Source organism: Mustela nigripes, chromosome 13, assembly GCF_022355385.1.
Source record: "Mustela nigripes isolate SB6536 chromosome 13, MUSNIG.SB6536, whole genome shotgun sequence".
In the NCBI taxonomy this organism is placed as follows: domain Eukaryota; kingdom Metazoa; phylum Chordata; class Mammalia; order Carnivora; family Mustelidae; genus Mustela; species Mustela nigripes.
This window is the reverse complement of record NC_081569.1, coordinates 104,156,623-104,174,866: the sequence shown is the minus strand read 5'-3', so window position 1 is coordinate 104,174,866 and position 18,244 is coordinate 104,156,623. Positions and strand designations below refer to the sequence as shown.

At 40.3% G+C, this 18,244-nt stretch overlaps 1 protein-coding gene across 1 annotated transcript in view; it reads left to right on the top strand.

Moving 5' to 3' along the window:
* The window catches only part of ARMH4 (armadillo like helical domain containing 4), a 119,249-nt gene that overhangs the window by 11,623 nt on the left and 89,382 nt on the right, over positions 1-18,244 (top strand). The window contains exons 3-4 of the mRNA XM_059373282.1: positions 2,783-3,037; positions 5,345-5,557. Of these exons, the coding sequence (XP_059229265.1) occupies positions 2,783-3,037; positions 5,345-5,557 (468 nt within the window). The remainder of the gene's footprint in view (positions 1-2,782; positions 3,038-5,344; positions 5,558-18,244) is intronic.

Here is an 18,244-nt window from a genome sequence, read left to right as displayed (position 1 = left end):
GATGCGGGACTTGATCCCAGGACCCTGAGATCATGACCTGAGCCAAAGGCAGTGGCTTAATCCACTGAGCCACCCAGGTGCCCTAAAGTGATTATTATTTTTTAAAAGATTTTATTTATTTGACAGAGAGAGTGAGAGAGAGAGAGCGAGCACAAGCAGGGGGAGTGACAGAGGGGAGGGAGAAGCAGGCTTCTTGCTGAGCAGGGAACCTGATGTGGGGCTCGATCTCAGGACCTGGGGTCATGACCTGAGCTAAAGGCAGAAGCTTAACCCACTGAGCCACCCAGGCACCCCCGTATGTTGGTTTTTTAAAATTCCATTAAGAGAGTTGGGTCTCCGTGACCATGAAGATACTGGATATGACTGAACAAGAATTACTTTGATTTTCCATAACATTTTAAGATATTCCTGGAGCATTAAGTCATATAACTCCAGATTATTCATTACATAATTGAATCTTTGATTCTTATGTATTAGAATTGCATTAGTTTATATAATACGGCCTAAAAAGTAAAATGAATTTGGTCATTGATTATTATTTTGATTATTGAATATACTCATTACTTAGTCATGATTGCCTTCCTTAACTACAGTCTCTCTCTTTTTAAAGTTTTTTAAGTTTGTTTATTTTTTTTTTACTAAGTCTACACCCAATGCGTGGCTCCAACTCACGAACCCTGAGATCAAGAGTCACATGGTCTTCTGACTGAGCCAGCCAGGTGCCCCTCAACTATAATCTCTTAATAGGCAACTTCTTATTATTCCCAGCACATAGCACGATATCTGGCACCTAGTAGATGCTTCCTAAATACCAAGTCAGTGGATGTGTAAATGGAGATAGAGAACCATTCAGACTGAAATTACTCTATTTGACTGCCTGCATTATTCAAATTAATCAAAAAGTTTCTAGATGTTCTTTGTAGAGAGAAATAGTTAAATAATTCCTTTCACTTTAATTTTTTTTTTTTTTTTTTGGTTGTTGTTCTTCAACTATAAGAATGTGAAAAACCGAGATTACTGACAACAGTAGTTAGAGAATAGCCAAAAATCTTTTTACCTGTTTTCTGGTGATTATACATCTTTTCCAAAAGTAGACAACTCAAATACTAATCATTTAAGGGCCCAGGGACTACTTAAGACATTACCCTCTGCAGGATATGCAATGATTTCTTTGTGGTTTTGGTTACTATGAACAGATGAGTAACCTTAGGTCATCATCAGTTCTTGGACTGAGCTTATTATTCCCCGGGTTTGGGTGAAGATCAGGTTTTAAAAGTCATCTATAAAAATTATCATATTATTTTTTTTCTCTACAGGAAGTAGAGAGAGTAAGAAATGTGGAGAAATTTTGAATGATAATTTTAAAATTTCCATCACTATTTCTAGTTCTTATTCTTTTTTTCTCTCATAGCGGTCACCATTCAAAGTTGATATTTACTGAATACTTGTACAAGTACTGGTGTTTGTGCTAAGTGCTTTACATGCATTATCTATTTTATTTACTTATTTAAGAGAGAGAGAGCGAGAGAGATAATGAGAGAGAGAGATCACACATGTAAGAGCTGGAGCTGGGGCAGAAGGGCTGAGGAAGAGGGAGAGAGTTTCAGGCAGACTCCATGCTGAATGCTAATCCCAGAGAGGGAACATGGAGCAGCTCTATCTCAGGACCCTAAGGTCATGACCTGAGCTGAAACCAAGGGTCTGATGCTCAACGGACTGAACCACCCAGGGACCCATGAAGCCTGGATTCTTTTTTTTTTTTTTTTTTTTTAAGATTTTATTTATTCATTTGACAGAGAGAGATCACAAGTAGGCAGAGAGGCAGGCTGAGAGAGAGGAGGGGAAGCTGAGCAGAAAGCCCAGTGTGGGGCTCCATCCCAGGGCCCTGGGATCATGACCTGAGCTGAAGGCAGAGGCCTAACCCACTGAGCCACCCAGGCACCCCCCTGAAACCTGCATTCTTTTTTTTTTTTTTTTTAAAGATTTTATTTATTTATTTGACAGATAGAGATCACAAGTAGGCAGAGAGAGAGAAGGGGGAAAGCAGGCTCCCCGTTGAGCAGAGAGCCCGATGCGGGGCTCGATCTCAGGACCCTGAGATCATGACCCGAGCGGAAGGCAGAGGCTTTAACCCACTGAGCCACCCAGGCGCCCCTGACTGCTCAGATATATGGGTTCCATGGAATGATATTAGTACCTACCTGTCCTTAATATACATTGGAAGAGAAAAGAAGATGATGCCCACCATATACTTAGCAGTGTGTGTATACAGCATATAATAGAAATATATGTATATCTAACATATAATAGAAACTCAGTAAACATTAATTACTGTAATAATTATTATTTTATTAAAAATGCAGACTTTCCCCTTTAGAAATGCAAATGTGAAAATTAATATGTATATATAAATGCTGAGAATTTTTGAATATAACTTAGAACTGTATAATTTATTTCTTAACAAACTGGTTATGTTGATATTTATAAGAGGGAGATCAACTGTTGATCTTTCTATTTTGTTTTGGATTTTGTTTTACACATTAACTTCTTTATCTCAGTCTTAGATTGATTCATCGCTCCTGAAAGCAGCAACACTGAAAATATTTATTTGCTGGCATTTTGTGTCTGAGCGATCTGTTGGCCTTCCCATACCCTGAAATAGCTATCTTCTTCTTCTTCTTCTTCTTCTTTTTTTTTTTTTTTCAGTTTATTAATTATAGAGTGACATTTTAAGGGTTAGGGAATTTGTCTATTTTAAAATGTTGTATCCCCCCCTTTTAAGACATCATCACTCAAGATATGATAACAGCTGTTCAAGAAGCAGAAGCCACTTTATTATTGGTGACACAAGAGCAGCAGGTTTCTACCCTCGAGGTTACTGGAGAAAATGGTAAGACTGAGGAAGGAAAAGAGTCCCCCTCTGCCACATCTGGTGTCCCTGCTGTTACTCAGCTGTCCAGGAGATGGGAGCCTCTGCCCTCTACAGTTTCAACTACAGCCGTGCCGTTGTCTTCCGAAGTTACTTCTGCTCTGGAAGGTTTGTAAGGAGGGGGGACTTGGACTCAGTTTGGGGGTGGATCTTTTCTGAGTTAATAAGGAATAGAATGAGTGTGGCACCTGGATCTGTCCCCAGGGTACACACACATTCATCTGGAGAAGGAACTGGAAAGGTGCGTGAACTCTCTCTTGTTTGGAGGGATGTGGCAAAGCCTGACAGGATGAGGAGTTAGTTCCCAGGTAAAATCAAGTGGCTCATCACTGGGGCCTGGGAAGGCCAGACCTCTTGAGAAGCTCTCCTTGTTTGTCAGCACTGGCTGCTAGGAGCCAGGGGGTGAAGTGAAAACAGTGAGGACCTCGGTTCAAATCTCAGCTTTGGCCCCTACTAATATTGTGGCCTCAAGCAAGTCTCATGTCTCCAGGCTTGGTTTGTGCATCTCTAAATAATGCTTACCTGTCTTACAGGTTATTTTAAGGATTCAAAATAATGGCTACAAAGTGCTTTCCATATAGGAGGCCCTCAAATACTCTTAAGGACAGCAAAATTTTTAAATCTTGGTGATCATCAGAAACACCTGAAAATTACAAAAATTATTATTATTTAAATATTGTTTTTGGCCTCATGTCTCTATCTCATTATTGGTTCTAAGTCTACTTTTATTTATTAACTGAATTATTTATTTATTTATTTTTTTAAAAAGATCTTATTTATTTATTTGACAGAGAGAGACACAGTGAGAGAGGGAACAGAAGCAGGGGGAGTGGGAGAGGGAGAGTCAGACTTCCCGCTGAGCATGGAGCCTGATGCGGGGCTCCATCCCAGAACCCTGGGATCGTGACCAGGGCTAAAGGCAGACGCTTAATGACTGAGCCACCTAAGTGCCCCTAACTGAGTTCTCCTAGCCCTGCCGCTCCAAAAGACACTTTGGGGCCTAGTTAGTAACATAGATGTAACCCCATCACCTTCTTCCTCCTCTGATGTTAACTGTCATCCTGAATCTTGTGTTCCTCATTTCCTTGGTTTCCTTTTATCTTAATTTTCTTTTTTTCCCCTTTTTTTCTTAGTTTTATCATGTCTGTATTCATTCCTCAAATTATGCATTTAAATATTTTAGTAGTTTTTAATTTTATAAAAACAGTATTGTGCTGCAGATAACCTTTTTGGGACTTGCTTGTTTTACTTAATAGTCTATGGCTATGATTTACTTGCTATGAATCTTCTGTTTTGACTATTTATAATATTACACTATGAAAATATATCACAGTGTATTCATCTCATCTTCACCCAGTCTCTCCTAGCAATTGGCATTAAGGTCATTTCCAGGTTTGGCTTTTGTGAACATTGCTTGCTGCCATGTATACCCTCTTATATATCCTCCATTGGACACGTGCAGGAGATTCTCTTGGTTATAATCCTAGAGCCCCAGGTTTAGGTCTGAATGTTTGCCTCTAGCGGGCAATGTCTCACCATTTTCCAAAGTGGTTGCACCAGTGTATGTTCCTAATAGCAATGTATGTGAGACTCTGTGCATCCATATCCTAGAAGCTTTAAGAAACAGTTTTTCCGGCTTCACCACAAAGGGAATTCTGATTGAGGAAGTTGGGATATGTGGAAAGCATGGAGCTGAACTTCTAAAAAATTACCTCAGAGATTCTGATGATCTACCAGACCTGCAAAATAATACTATTCTAGGGATGCCTGGGTGGCTCAGTTGGTTGGACGACTGCCTTCGGCTCAGGTCATGATCCTGGAGTCCCGGGATCGAGTCCCGCATCGGACTCCCAGCTCCATGGGGAGTCTGCTTCTCTCTCTGACCTTCTCCTCGTTCATGCTCTCTCTCACTGTCTCTCTCTCAAGTAAATAAATAAAATCTTTAAAAAAAAAAATAATACTATTCTAGTTTTTTTTTTTTTTAATATTTGGGAAAACTTAGGGCTAAATTTGGCTGTATTGGAATTGAGCATATTCTAGACAGATACCCTTACCCTTTCACTTGATTTTTTAAAGTTGTCTTTGGTATATATTTTAATAGTTTTTTGTTACTGTCTTTGGCAGTAAATCAGATGAAATTGTACAAAATTCCTAATATTGTCAATAGAGTAAATGGGAAATGAAAATTTGAAAAGAAATTTCTGATTTGAGACAGTACAATTTCCCAGGTGATAAAGTGCCTTATATAGCAGGATTGATGCACTATGGGAAGGGGAGAGCTGGTCTAAATGCCAGACTTAATGTATATAAGATACTGGTTTCACTGATCATTTCTTGCTTGAAAAGCAGAAAAGCATGTATACATTTCTCCTAATGATCATCTTTGGGTAAGATGCTATCTTTTGTGTTTGACAGACCTAATAGACACCATCACGGGGCCAAACGAGGAATTGTTCACACCAGTTTGGGGCTCTCCGGTGACTCCCCCTGGAATAATAGAGGAAGCCCCCAGCCTTTTCCCAGCACTTCCTGATTCTGAGACGTCTTCGGAGAGCGGAACCGCTGTCCCATCCATTAGCCATGTTAATACAGCTGCCTCATATGGCCTGGACCAACTTGAATCTGAAGGTACCCATGCTTTGAAGGGGGTCTTTTCTTGGACTGATTGATGGAGTCACTGAGTAAATGTTGTTTTTGAGAAAAGATTAAGGAGCAATGTATTCCATCTGCAGTGTGGATCCGGGGTCAATAAACCGTGGCCAGGCCAGATCGGGCCTGCCATCTATATGACCTGCAAGTTAAGAATGATCTTTACCTTTTCAAATGATTGGGGAAAAAAAATTAGAAGAAGAGTAATATTTTGTGACATGTAAAAGTTAAATAAAATTCAAATTTCAGTGTTCCTAAATCAAGCTGTCTTGGGACCCAGCTGCACGTGCACATTTATATCTTGTCTGTGGCTACTTTTGTGCCAGATCAACAGAGTTGAATAGTTTTGACAGAGACTGTGCACAAAGCCCAAAACATTTATGATGTAGCCCTTTACTGAGAAAGCTTTCTGACCTTCGGTCTAGAGCAGTAGCTGTTAACTACAGGTGAACATCAGGATCACTTTGGGGAGCTTTTAAAAAAAATCCTAATGCCTTATTTCTCCCAGGGATTCTGATTCCATTGATGTAGGATACAGTCTGACATCTACATTTTTATTTTTATTTTTAAAGACTTTATTTATTTATTTGACAGAGAGGTAGAGAGCACAAGCAGGGAGAGCAGCAGGCAGAGGGAGAGGGAGAAGCAGACTCCCCACTGAGCAGAGAGCCCAAAATGGAACTCGATCCCAGAACCCTGGGATCATGACCTGAGCCGAAGATTTAACTTTAATTGACTGAGCCACCCAGGTGCCCTGCATCCACATTTTTTTTTTTTTCTTAAAGATTTTATTTGACAGAGATCACAAGTGGGCAGAGAGGCAGGTAGAGAGAGAGAGGAAGGGAAGCAGGCTCCCCTCTGAGAAGAGAGCCCGATGCGGGCGCTCAATCCCAGGACTCTGAGATCATGACCTGAGCGGAAGGCAGAGGCTTTAACCCACTAAGCCCCCTGCATCCACAGGCGCCCCCTGCATCCACATTTTTTTTTTTTTAAAGATTTTATTTATTTGACAGAGAGATAGAGAGCACAAGTAAGCAGAGCAGCAGGCAGAGGGAGAGAGAGAAGTAGGCTCTCTGCTGAGCAGGAAGCCCGATGTGGGGCTCGATCCCAGGACCCTGGAACCATGGCCCGAGCCGAAGGCAGCTCCTTAACCAACTGAGCCATGCAGGCGCCCCTGCATCCACATTTTTTTTTTTTTTTTTTTTTTGGTGCAAAATGATGGTTTATTAAAGCACGGGGACAGGACCCGTGGGCAGGAAGAGCTGCTGCCGGCCTGCATCCACATTTTTAAAGAGTACTCAAGATGACTAAGATCTGCAGGCTCCATCGAGGATGCTGGTTTAAATGGAAACATTCGCGTTTCCCCACCAGACTTTCTTAGGTGGAAACTTTGATGTGGATTGTATTTTCACAGCACTGCTCTGGTTGTTAGTCCTGGAATTTTGTTTTTGTTTTTTTTCTTCATGAACATTTCCGGGTTAGGAAGTTGTACTGTTTGGAGAGGGTCAATCTCTTCACCTGTTAAGACTGAGAAATGCATACCAAATTATACTTTCTGAGACATTGGCTGCGAGCATGAAAAAAGAGGCCTGGAGCCCAGCTGCACATCCACAAACACACAGACTGAAAATATGACGAAAGGTCATTTAATTAATCAGCATTTAGGCAGGTGGTACAGAATGTCCAGAGATTTGTGATGCTGAGTTTCTAAAATGAATCTAGAGGACAGGTAAGCTTTTGGGCACAGCATTAGCCATGGGCTTGCTGCAGTAAAGACATATGATGTGCTGTTATATGATATTTTGTCTCCTGTCGAACAGGAAAAAGGGCTTAGCCACTTTTGCTGCAGACTCTATCTCAGGGTAATGCTGGCAGTTCCCTGGCAGAGAAACATGACATTTTAGGAGTATTCTGGAGAACTCCATAGTAGAATGCTGGTTTAAGAAATGGATCAAAGCGAGCTCTGAGGCTAACAGCTCTTACACTCCATGTTGAGATAAAAACGGTATGACTTTGAGATTAATCTCATATTAGCTGTCGGCTCTCCTTGACACCATCTGGAAAAAGCAGGTTCCCCCAAATTAACCTGAGTTAGAGATGACAGCTTTACCCGGCAGGGTTCATTAAATCAGAGAAAAAAATATATTTGTGAGTAATCCATACTTGTGAAACTGCAATAATTTTCTAAATTTAGTAGATGATGGCAGTTGCATTGAAATATGTGAGAATTTTCTTGACTTGCTGAAGATGTCCTGGAGTTTTAGTGCTTCTCTTCTACACAATTTGACTCCAGCTTCTTTCTGAGAATGTATTTTGTCAGTTTTTGATTGAAATTACAAGCCTCATCAAAGTTTTTGAGACATTTTTGGTTTAAAAATATTCTTTCTGCTACAGTGTTGGGCAGAAGATAAGATTTTGAATGAGCACACCTTTTCCCCTGGATCCTGGGAAGTACCATTTATGTTTAATTAGTGTACATTATTAATGTCACAATTAATTTTATGCTGGTGTGTCTACTCCTTTGAACTACACTTATTTATTTATTTATTTTTAAAAGATTTTATTTATTTATTTGACAGAGAGAGAGATCACAAGTAGGCAGAGAGGCAGGCAGAGAGAGAGAGGGAGAAGCAGGCTCCCCCACTGAGCAGAGAGCCCGATGTGGAGCTCGATCCCAGGACCCTGGGATCATGACCTGAGCCAAAGGCAGAGGCTTTAACCCACTGAGCCACCCAGGCGCCCCTGAACTATACTTATTTAAACAAATAAGCCTACTAGACTCCTGAATGTGTGGGGGACCTCTAGTTTCAGTACATGTTTTTCTACCTTGCCTAGGAATGTAGGCTTTGGAGGAAGGGTTTTAATTCTATTGTAGGCTTATACCCAGAGGCAGATAATTTATTCTTACCCAGACTGTGAGTTGTGCCATGTCAAGTTACCTACCTTTCCAAGTTTTAATCTCTGTGATGAGTTGACACATGACATACAGCTCTCCAGCTTAAAATGTGTGTTTATTTAATTATATTATTAAACTCCTCGTATATTATTTTTGTATCTTCTTTCCCACTAGAGGACAGAAGCACTTCTCCAGAGAATGGAGCCTTTTTCTCAATGGGATATGGGCAAAACCTGCCCTTATTAGACAGCAGACAACCAAGAAGCCAAGAACCTTTGTGGAAATTTCTGAATGTTTATCCTTTAAGGGATAATTGATGGCTCAAAGGAACCTCAAATTTGTATCTAATTGGCAGCCTGTTGTCTTTGTCACCTTTACGTCTCCACAACATAATCACCAAGCATCTTAGTTTTCTAGGGCTACCATACAAAATACCACAAACTGGATGGCTTAAAATAACAGACATTTATTCTCACGTGGATTTAGAGCCTGGAAGTCTGAAATCAAGGTGTGGGCAGGGCCCTGCTCCTTCCAGTGCCTCAACAGGGGGGAATCATCCCTTGCTTCCTCCAGCTTTTTAGTGGCCTCATGAGTTCCTTTGCTTGTGGCAACATAATAGCAACCCCTGCCTCCATGTTCACGGGACTGTGGTCCTTCAGTGTGTCTCTCTGCCCCGATTTCTTTCTTTCTTTCTTTCTTTTTTTTTTTTTTAAAGATTTTATTTATTTATTTGATAGAGATCACAAGTAGGCGGAGAGGCAGGCAGGGAGAGAGGAGGAAACAGGCTCCCTGCTGAGCAGAGAGCCCAATGTGGGGCTCGATCCCAGGACCCTGGGATCATGACCTGAGCCAAAGGCAGAGGCTTAACTCACTGAGCCACCCAGGTGCCCCTCTGCCCCGATTTCTTACAAGAGCACCAGCCATTGGATTAGGACCCATCCCAATAACTTCCTCTTCACTTGATCTGCCAATACTCCATTTTTGAAGGCCACGTTCACAATTACAACAGGTTATATATTTTTTGGTGGGGATGTGATTCAGTGCATAACAAGGGTCTGCTTCTGAGAAGTTTGCCAGCAGGCTCTGAAGGCAGACATGAGCTCTGTCTCTGCAACACCCACTGGAGAGACGTGTACTGGAAGAGCAGGAGTATCATTGTGTTTTACATTTCTCTGTTGCTGAAGAAAGCCTGCCTTGATACGTGCATTCTGCCTCATGCCTATTTTGGTCCGTCTTTTCCCTTGTCAGCAAAAATGCAGTGACTTTTGAAGGGATAATGGTTTCTCTGTCACCTTGCCTGATACACTTTACTTCTCTGTCCTTTTTTTTTTTTTAAGAGAATAAATGTTTTCAGGGTGATAAAAAAAAGCATTTTACTTATCTCAGGCATAACTCCACTAGGGCTGTATTCATCATCTTTGACATATAAACATGACAAAGGTGTTCTCATTTTTTATTAGAATAGGATAATGGCAAATTAGTTGCATGTCTATAACTAGTATAAATGAATTTTTGGACATGATCTTTTTATAGGTTGAGATCCTTTTTTTTTTTTTTTTTTGCAAATATTAATGCCTTTCCCTGCTCCAAAATGGGAACTTAACAATGAAAATGAAAATTTGCTTGGAATTTTTTTTTATCTGGGTTAACTGTCTTGAGTAGGTTTTAACCCTAATAGCAAATGGACTGGTCTTTCAATATTTCTTACTTAAATATTTCTGCTTTCATTATTATTATTATTATTATCATTTTTTAATTTAAAGATCCATTTATTTGAGAGAGAGCATGCACATTCTCACACGTACAGGCATAGGTCAGGGGAGGGGCAGAGGGACTCTTTAAGCAGACTCCCTGCTGAGCATGGAGCCACTAACGGGTTCCATCCTACAACCCATGAGATCATGACCTGTATCAAAACCAAGAGTCAGTTGCTCAACTGACTGAGCCACCCAGGAGTGCCCCCTGCTTTGTGTTTTAGAAATCCAATAGCCTTTCTTGTATTCCCAGAGAAGATGGGCATTTATCTGTGCTGTAAAATTGTAACAATAATTCCATAGGGTGGAGGGTTATTGCTTTAACAATGAAATGTTCAGAACAAATCAATTTTGGGATTATTTGTACCAAGTACTAGGCTTCTAAGTACATGCAGGAAGCAGGAGTACAAAAACAAAGATTTCTTGTGATTCAGTTTTGTTGATCCTTTCTCACACCCCCAACCTTGCTCCCTTAATGTTTGGAAGGCAATAACTGGGCCTTCCAGCTAGTGGGAGATGGGAAACTATTTCGTGCTTATCATGGTACTGACCAGACAGACTTGGGAACATGGTGAATTTGCTTGGATTCTCTCAAGATTGCTCTGGGTTAGCTTATTGCTCTCCTGTAAGAGAAGAAGCAATACCACTGTCCCTAGGCTGGAGAAGGTGAATGATTAATCTGACTGAGCCTATTTAATGTCTTTCTGTAGGCATAATAGGCTGAGTATTGGGGCTGTCTAATCCAGTGCCCTTATCCCAGACAGTTCCCATTTCTTCATGTTTCCAAAGGCCCATTTATTACAGGCTTTATTGAACAAATCACAGTAATTGACTTGCTGGAGAATTAATTTTTCTTTCCCCCCTAAACTTACAGTATATGTTATATGTAGACATAAAACACATTACCTTTTTTAACATATAAAGAGATGTTTAATTCTTAGTATCTGACAGGAAAGTCATGTTCAACCTTTCTTTAGCATCTTGTTTTTTTTTTTTTTTTTTTTAAGATTTTATTTATTTATTTGACAAAGATCACAAGTAGGCAGAGAAGCAGGCAGAGAGGGAGGGAAGCAGGCTCCCCGCTGAGCAGAGAGCCCGACGCAGGGACCCTGGGTTCACAACCTGAGCCGAAGGCAGAGGCTTAGCCCACTGAGCCACCCAGGCGCCCCTAGCATCTTGGTTTAAAAAAAAAATAAGACCAAATGTATCCTTTTAACTTTGGTTTTTTCTTTCCTGATAATTTTTTCCCCTTGTTTTTTGAAGATCATTTTGGTTGTCCTTATATTTAGGTTTTCAAAAACTGCATTTTTGGCATCATTTCCCAGCCCCTGGCATCACACATAGGGCAGAAAGCTGTCATTGTTGTGTCATTTGTTGTTTAACCTATTTTGGTGACACCCATTTTCCTGCCTTTGTGAGTGTGTGTGTGTGTCTGTGTGTGTGTGTGTGTGTGTGTCTGTGTGTTTAATTTCATAGATGTTTTCTACAATCCTCTGAGAACACTTCCATTATGTATTTCCAGCACCTTTTCCTTTCTTCTGCTGAAGAAATAGCAGTGTTCTCTCTCCTTTCTTATTTGGAATTCTCAGTTCCCTCCGTCCTAGTTCTCTCTGCTGATAACATAGGAATTTCAGAAGAAAGTCATGTTAGGAAAGTAGGCCTTCCTTTGGATGATTGAGTGAGACTTCCGGCAGTTGGCGGCCTTGTAGTGTTGCTATTGAAGTCAAGATGCTTTATTTTTTTATTGGTCAATCAGAAATGAATTGGGAAATGCATTCTTTAAGTGGCGTTGTGGAAAAGTCTCAGAGATGGTTTTCTTTAATAGCTCCACTGAGGAGACGTAAAAACATGTGTAGAGTTTATGAGAGAAGTGTTTGCTCTTTACTTACACTTTACTCACAAAATCAGTGTTTTTAGTCAGCCTGGTATGCAGTCCTTTTCAGAGAGTATTTTCCTGTTATTCTCTCACTTCTCATGTAACTTTTCAACTCAGAAGGCAGCTAGGATGGATGGTTGAGACAGAGTATTCAAAATCTCATCTTGAGGGCATATCTGTGAACCCCAGTTTATGTGGTACTTCTCAGTGGAATATAATAGGAAAGATAAAATAAGGAATAAATTTGAACTGTCGTCCACCGTTTCTTGTAGAAACTTCAGTATGAGGTTAAGGATGTTCACTCTAATTGTGTTAAGAAAGGTTACAGGTTTTGGCCTTTGTTCTTGGAAATGCTTTGAATTTCATTTTGCCTCAGTAACAGAGCCACTTAAATGATATACAGATCGGAAGATGCGAAAGAGAACATGGGAAACATCTAATACCATTGCCAAGTATGTTAGGGAAGGATGATCTTTTTTTTAACTTGTTTTTATCTTTGCATCATCTTCATATATATTATATGACAGAGAATTGGTGGTGATTTCAATTATCGATTGCCTCTTATAGTCATTTTGTTGTCTTGTCCTGAAGTCCTCCTACTTTCTCTGGCATTTATGATAGATCTGTGTTCTTAAGTACCAATATGTTAGTAAATTACTTAGCACTCAGAATAGTCATCCCATGTTTGCTACTAATGCTAACATAACCAGTGGTATTTCAGAAATATTTGAAATCAATATTATGATGTATTACCCTAAAGCTGTGCTTACAAATTATAGGATGCTTTTTTCTTTAAAAAAAAAAAATTTTTTTTTTAAAGATTTTATTTATTTATTTGACAGAGAGAACACACAAGTAGGCAGAGAGGCAGTCAGAGAGACAGGGGGAAGCCGGCTCCCCACCGAGCAGAGAGCCCGATGTGGGGCTTGATCCCAGGACCCCAGGATCACGACCTGAGCTGAAGGCAGAGGCTTAACCCACTGAGCTACCACCCAGGCACCCCAGCTTTTTTCTTCTTCTTTTTTAAAAAATATTTTATTTATTTATTTGACAGACAAAGATCACAAGTAGGCAGAGAGGCAGGCAGAGAGAGGGGAACGCAGGCTCCCCACTGAGCAGAGAGCCTGATGTGGGGCTCAATCCCAGGACCCTGAGATCATGACCTGAACCAAAGGCAGAGGGTCAACCCCCTGAGCCACCCAGGTGCCCCTCTAGTATGCTTTCTTATCATAAAGAATTCATTTATTGGTATAATTACAGTTAAGCAAAAATAATTCTAGAGCCAACTTTTTCCTTTTTTTTTTTTTTTTGAAGCCTTTGTTGCCCAGCACAAAAAGTAGGACATTAGTACTGCTTAGTAAATAAAGCTCAATGTTAGACACACATGAAATTTTACATGATGGCTCGGCATGACAGAAGGATTTAGCCTTATGTATATTCAGAGGTTTTTTCCCATTCATTTATGTGCACATTTGACATGTATTTGGTAATTCAGATAATAAAAAAGAAATGGGAGTGGATTTTGAATAAATGTTAGCAGAAGAGTTAAGACAGATACATAAATAACAGAAATACAACGGAGAAGGTGGGAAAGTGTCACACTAAATTACAAAAAAAGACTCTGAGAATTAGGAATGAGAGCTTAGCCCCAGCTTAGGGAAATAAGGAATTAATACTTATGCTGTGAGGTGTGTGTGTGTGTGTGTGTGTGTGTGTGTAGGTGTATAGATTTGTGTACATATATATACTCATAATTCTATTGATATTTATAAAAAAATAAGTGATGACAAACCTAAAACTATGGAAAACATTCCAAAGGGTGGGGAATAGATACTGCAAACACCACACTAGCAATCAGTTTACATACATGTAATCAAGCATAGTTTCCTAATTTAGCTTATTGGTTAGATGAATTATTTCTTAAGAATAGAATGTTTTATAATTTTTTTTTAATATTTTTTATTTCTTTATTTGACAGACAAAGATCACAAGTAGGCAGAGAGGCAGGCAGAGAGAGAGGAGGAAGCAGGCTCCCCACCGAGCAGAGAGCCCTATGTGGGGCCTGATCCCAGGACCCTGGGATCACGATCTGAGCTGAAGGCAGAGGCTTTAACCCACTGAGCCACCCAGGCACCCCATAGAATGTTTTATAATTTTTTAAAAAAGATTTATTTATTTGAGAGAGAGAGAGAGAGCATGTGCATGAGATGGGTGGGGGAGAGGCAGAAGGAGAGGGAGAGAAGCAGACCCCCTACTGAGCCTGACAACCCTGAGATCATGACCTGACCGGAAATCAAGAGTCCAACGCTTAACTGACTGAGCCACCCAGGTGCCTCAAGAATAGTTTTTAATAATGGAAGTAACTGCTTTTCAATGTACAGGAGGCAACAAGGGGCTTTGTCTCAGGCTAACAGATACTTGGTTTACAGGAAACAGCAGTGTGTCTCTCTCGAGGAAGAACCAATCCCCAGGGAAAGGGATTGGTTCCAAGGGATTCATCGGGGCTCCTGTTCTGCTGTTGTGGATCCTTGTGAGAAATTGTCCAGACAGGGCTTTCCAAGTCAGGTGGTTTTGTGCAGTTGTGGAAGCAAATGTGTGGCTAATAACCACGTAACAGGCTGTGAATATTTCAACGGCATTTTAGATGTTTGCAGAAAATTAAGGTGCTTTAAAAAGGCATGCTTTTTCAGTATGAAGCTAGACATACCTATCCTTTTACTGGTGCAAACACAATAATTTTTTTTGCGTTGGAGTACAAACAATCACAAACCTTAACAATGTATAAAATAACATAAGGATGTTATCAACTGTACTTTATCAAGCTGTATTCGTAACCATGACGTTGTTTTGGCATCAGACTACCTCTTATGACTTAAATGCATACATAACCCCAAAGGGAAAGATCAGAAGAAAAACATAATGCATCAATGTGACTGGCCTTAGAAGATTTTAAGAATGTTCACCCTTGGTAACATTGCATTTGTCTTGAAAGATTTACATTGATTCTGCCTGAATTCACCAGACCCTTTAATCTTCAGCTGTACTACCTCCTTTCCTTCTACATTGTTCTCCAGACAAGATATTCTATGGAAATGTCTTCTATTAAAATTGTGTAAAGAATCTCTAAAGTTTTATTATAAGAAGGAAATTCCCTTGGTGGGCAGAGGGTCCAACACTCCCTCAGTTTTCTCAGGCTATCTGCTTCATGTGTTCTCTGAGGGATCCTATATCCTATTAAACCTCTAGCTGGAGCACAAGTGAAATCCCTCTCTCTTGTTCCAGTTAAAATGAGCAGAAATTCTAAAAAATACTTGACTCCAACCTAAGGGAACACAAAGCAAATAAGCCAAGAAAATAAAAGGAACACAAAGTGAACTAGACTCATAACATACAGATTTCTCTGATCCACCTTAGCTAATAAGCTCTCAGGGGTCCCAAACTCTGACCCATTCATTCCACTCTCTGAGATTTTTTATATTCTTTACCCAAAGTGTTAGAACAGTTTTCAAGCACCTTGTTTGGCTTTCTGGCTACTCAGCTCTTGCCTTGTTTCCTATACAGAGTGTAACCGCTTTTTTGTCTTTCTCCTCCCTGCCCCACATGGAAGAGACAAGACTAAGACATAAATTTCCTTTAGGGCCCACCACCAAGTAGGGAATCCCCAATCCCACATACCTATTGTCAGCCCTGCTTTGCAGGTTGAAGGGTACACTTTTAATCCCTAGGCAACTGACAGCCAGACAACCATCATGATTGACCCCATCCCACCCATAAGAGATACATCCCATCTCTGTTAAAAGCATGGCATGATTCATGTCTAGGCAGTAGAACACTGTTCTCACTCTACAAGAAACCTACCTGTTTGAAAATAGGCTCTCTGTTGGATTTTGTAATCAGGTTAATAGTGCCATGCTACTCTAGAAACAGAAGACTATGAAGTTAGAGTAAAAAGAGGACAAGAAGGAGATAGAGAAACAGTTCAGCTCAAAACCATCCTCCATTATGAAGCATCTCAGACCATTCGGCCTCTACTGTGGAGCAGTATATAGACTCATGGAAAATAGCTCTGGTTCTGGACTTACATGGACATACCTCTGTTCAGGTCTTAGCTCTGCCATGAACCGGCACTGTGATCTTGACCAAACTGTTTAATGTACTTCAGCTTCCGTTTTCCTCTCTGGGCAAAGCAGGGTTATTGATGTTCCTTTCTCCTATTGTTAAGAATAAAATGAGATCTTTCATGGAGTAAATGCTTGCATGACCTGGAGTAAATGCATAAGAAATATGAATGTTTTACATCATTTATCAATTAAAATTAGGTGTCATATACCATTTACTACTACGTATGAATTGTTATAATGAAGTAGTCACATCTTCTCCATCTAGCCTTGGGTCAGGGGCCAGGTGGACAATGTAAGTGTCTAAGACAGTAGGGAGTGGTGAGCGTGGTACAGTAGAGAGCACACGCTCCCTCTGATCCGGACAGATCTTGTTCATATTATTGCCAGGAGTATTGTGAGCCCAGGGATGCCAGATCTTTGGAAGTTTTTCAGGATAAGCTGAAAGTCTTGATTTTCATGGGGAATACTGACGTTCCAAGTGTTGGCATATGATCCCTTAGTCTACCTATCCCATTTCATTTTTATTAGTAAGCACACCCAAAAAGAGTCTGTCTTTCCAGCAATAGACCATCAGTTTCTGCTCTTAAGTGAGGTCTCCAGGTGGGCAGGGTCAGATCTTTCTGTCTTGTATCTGCATTAACCGTAGTTACCAAGTATTGGGGAAATGATGAATGATGGAGTATATGGTTTTAGGTCCATTATCTTGTTTAATTGATGTTCTAGCTACTTGACTTGTCCTGCTTGTTAACCCTTTAAATCCGGTGCTTATTTTGGTCCTGAAGTTGAACACTTCTTATGTGAATGAAGATGTGGTTGCCTGTTACATTCTGAATATAGATATTTAGTGGGGATTTGCTTAGATTTCTTACATCCCATTGTGGGATTGAACATTATTTCATTCCTTTCGTTGGAACGTATACCAACATCTGCAGGTAACAGGGAGTGCAGTAAACTTAAGTGATTCTTTAAATCCATTTTGGGAAGGCAGAGCTGGAATATTCCAGTTCTTAAATTCTGCAGGATTCAATTCATTATTAAGCCTAATAACAGAATTATTACATATAAATACCATTATATATCCAGCATTACATGATAAAATGTGAATGCATTTCATTGGCTGGAAGAGTTAAGATTTTAGAAATATAAGAGAATTCTACAAATTTTGAGTTAGCTTAACATTGTGAGCTGTTGAATTCTGTGGACATTATTTCAGAAGCTTCTGGGGTTCCTCCACCCCTTATGATACCAGAGAGCCATCTGCTGGAGAATTGTTTCATATCCTCAAAACAAGCTTAATTTTTTTCTTCTGGCTTTTCAGTTTTGTATGCCCAAGTTAAAAAAAAGTCTGGAAAATAAAAGCAGTGCCATCCTCAATGCCTCAGTCTCTCTTTAAGTGTGGAAACCATTTGGCTACAGTGGCTTTTGATGATATTTGTATGGAGGTTGCCAGGAAAACACATGCCAACAAATGTTTCCTCTTTATTTTATTTATTTTTTATCTTTTAAAAGATTTTATTTGTTTGCTTATTTGAGAGAGAGAGTTCAAGTGGTGGGGAGAGGGCCAGGAGAAGGAGAGAGTGTTTGAAACAGACGCCCCCTTGAGTGCAGAGCCCATCGTGGGGCTCCTTCCACAACCGGGAGATCATGACCTGAGCTGAAACCAAGAGTCTGACACCCAACTAACGGAGCCATCCAAGTGCCCCCAAATGATTCTTCTTTTAGAAATCTGCCACTGGGATGTGTCGGAACTACTTCCTTTGAGGAGGAAGTGGGAGAGAGACTAATACGTACTCAGCATCTGCCCAGCCAAGCCACCCTGTTTGTTTCCCCCCCAATGGTATTCTTTCTCTTTTTTCATGTGCCCTAATTTGTTTACCTTAGATTTAATTTTAAACTTTGTAAAGGAAAGAAAAGGGCTATTAAAAAGAGAAGGTTGGGACGCCTGGGTGGCTCAGTGGGTTAGGCTGCTGCCTTCGGCTCAGGTCATGATCTCAGGGTCCTGGGATCGAGTCCTGCGTC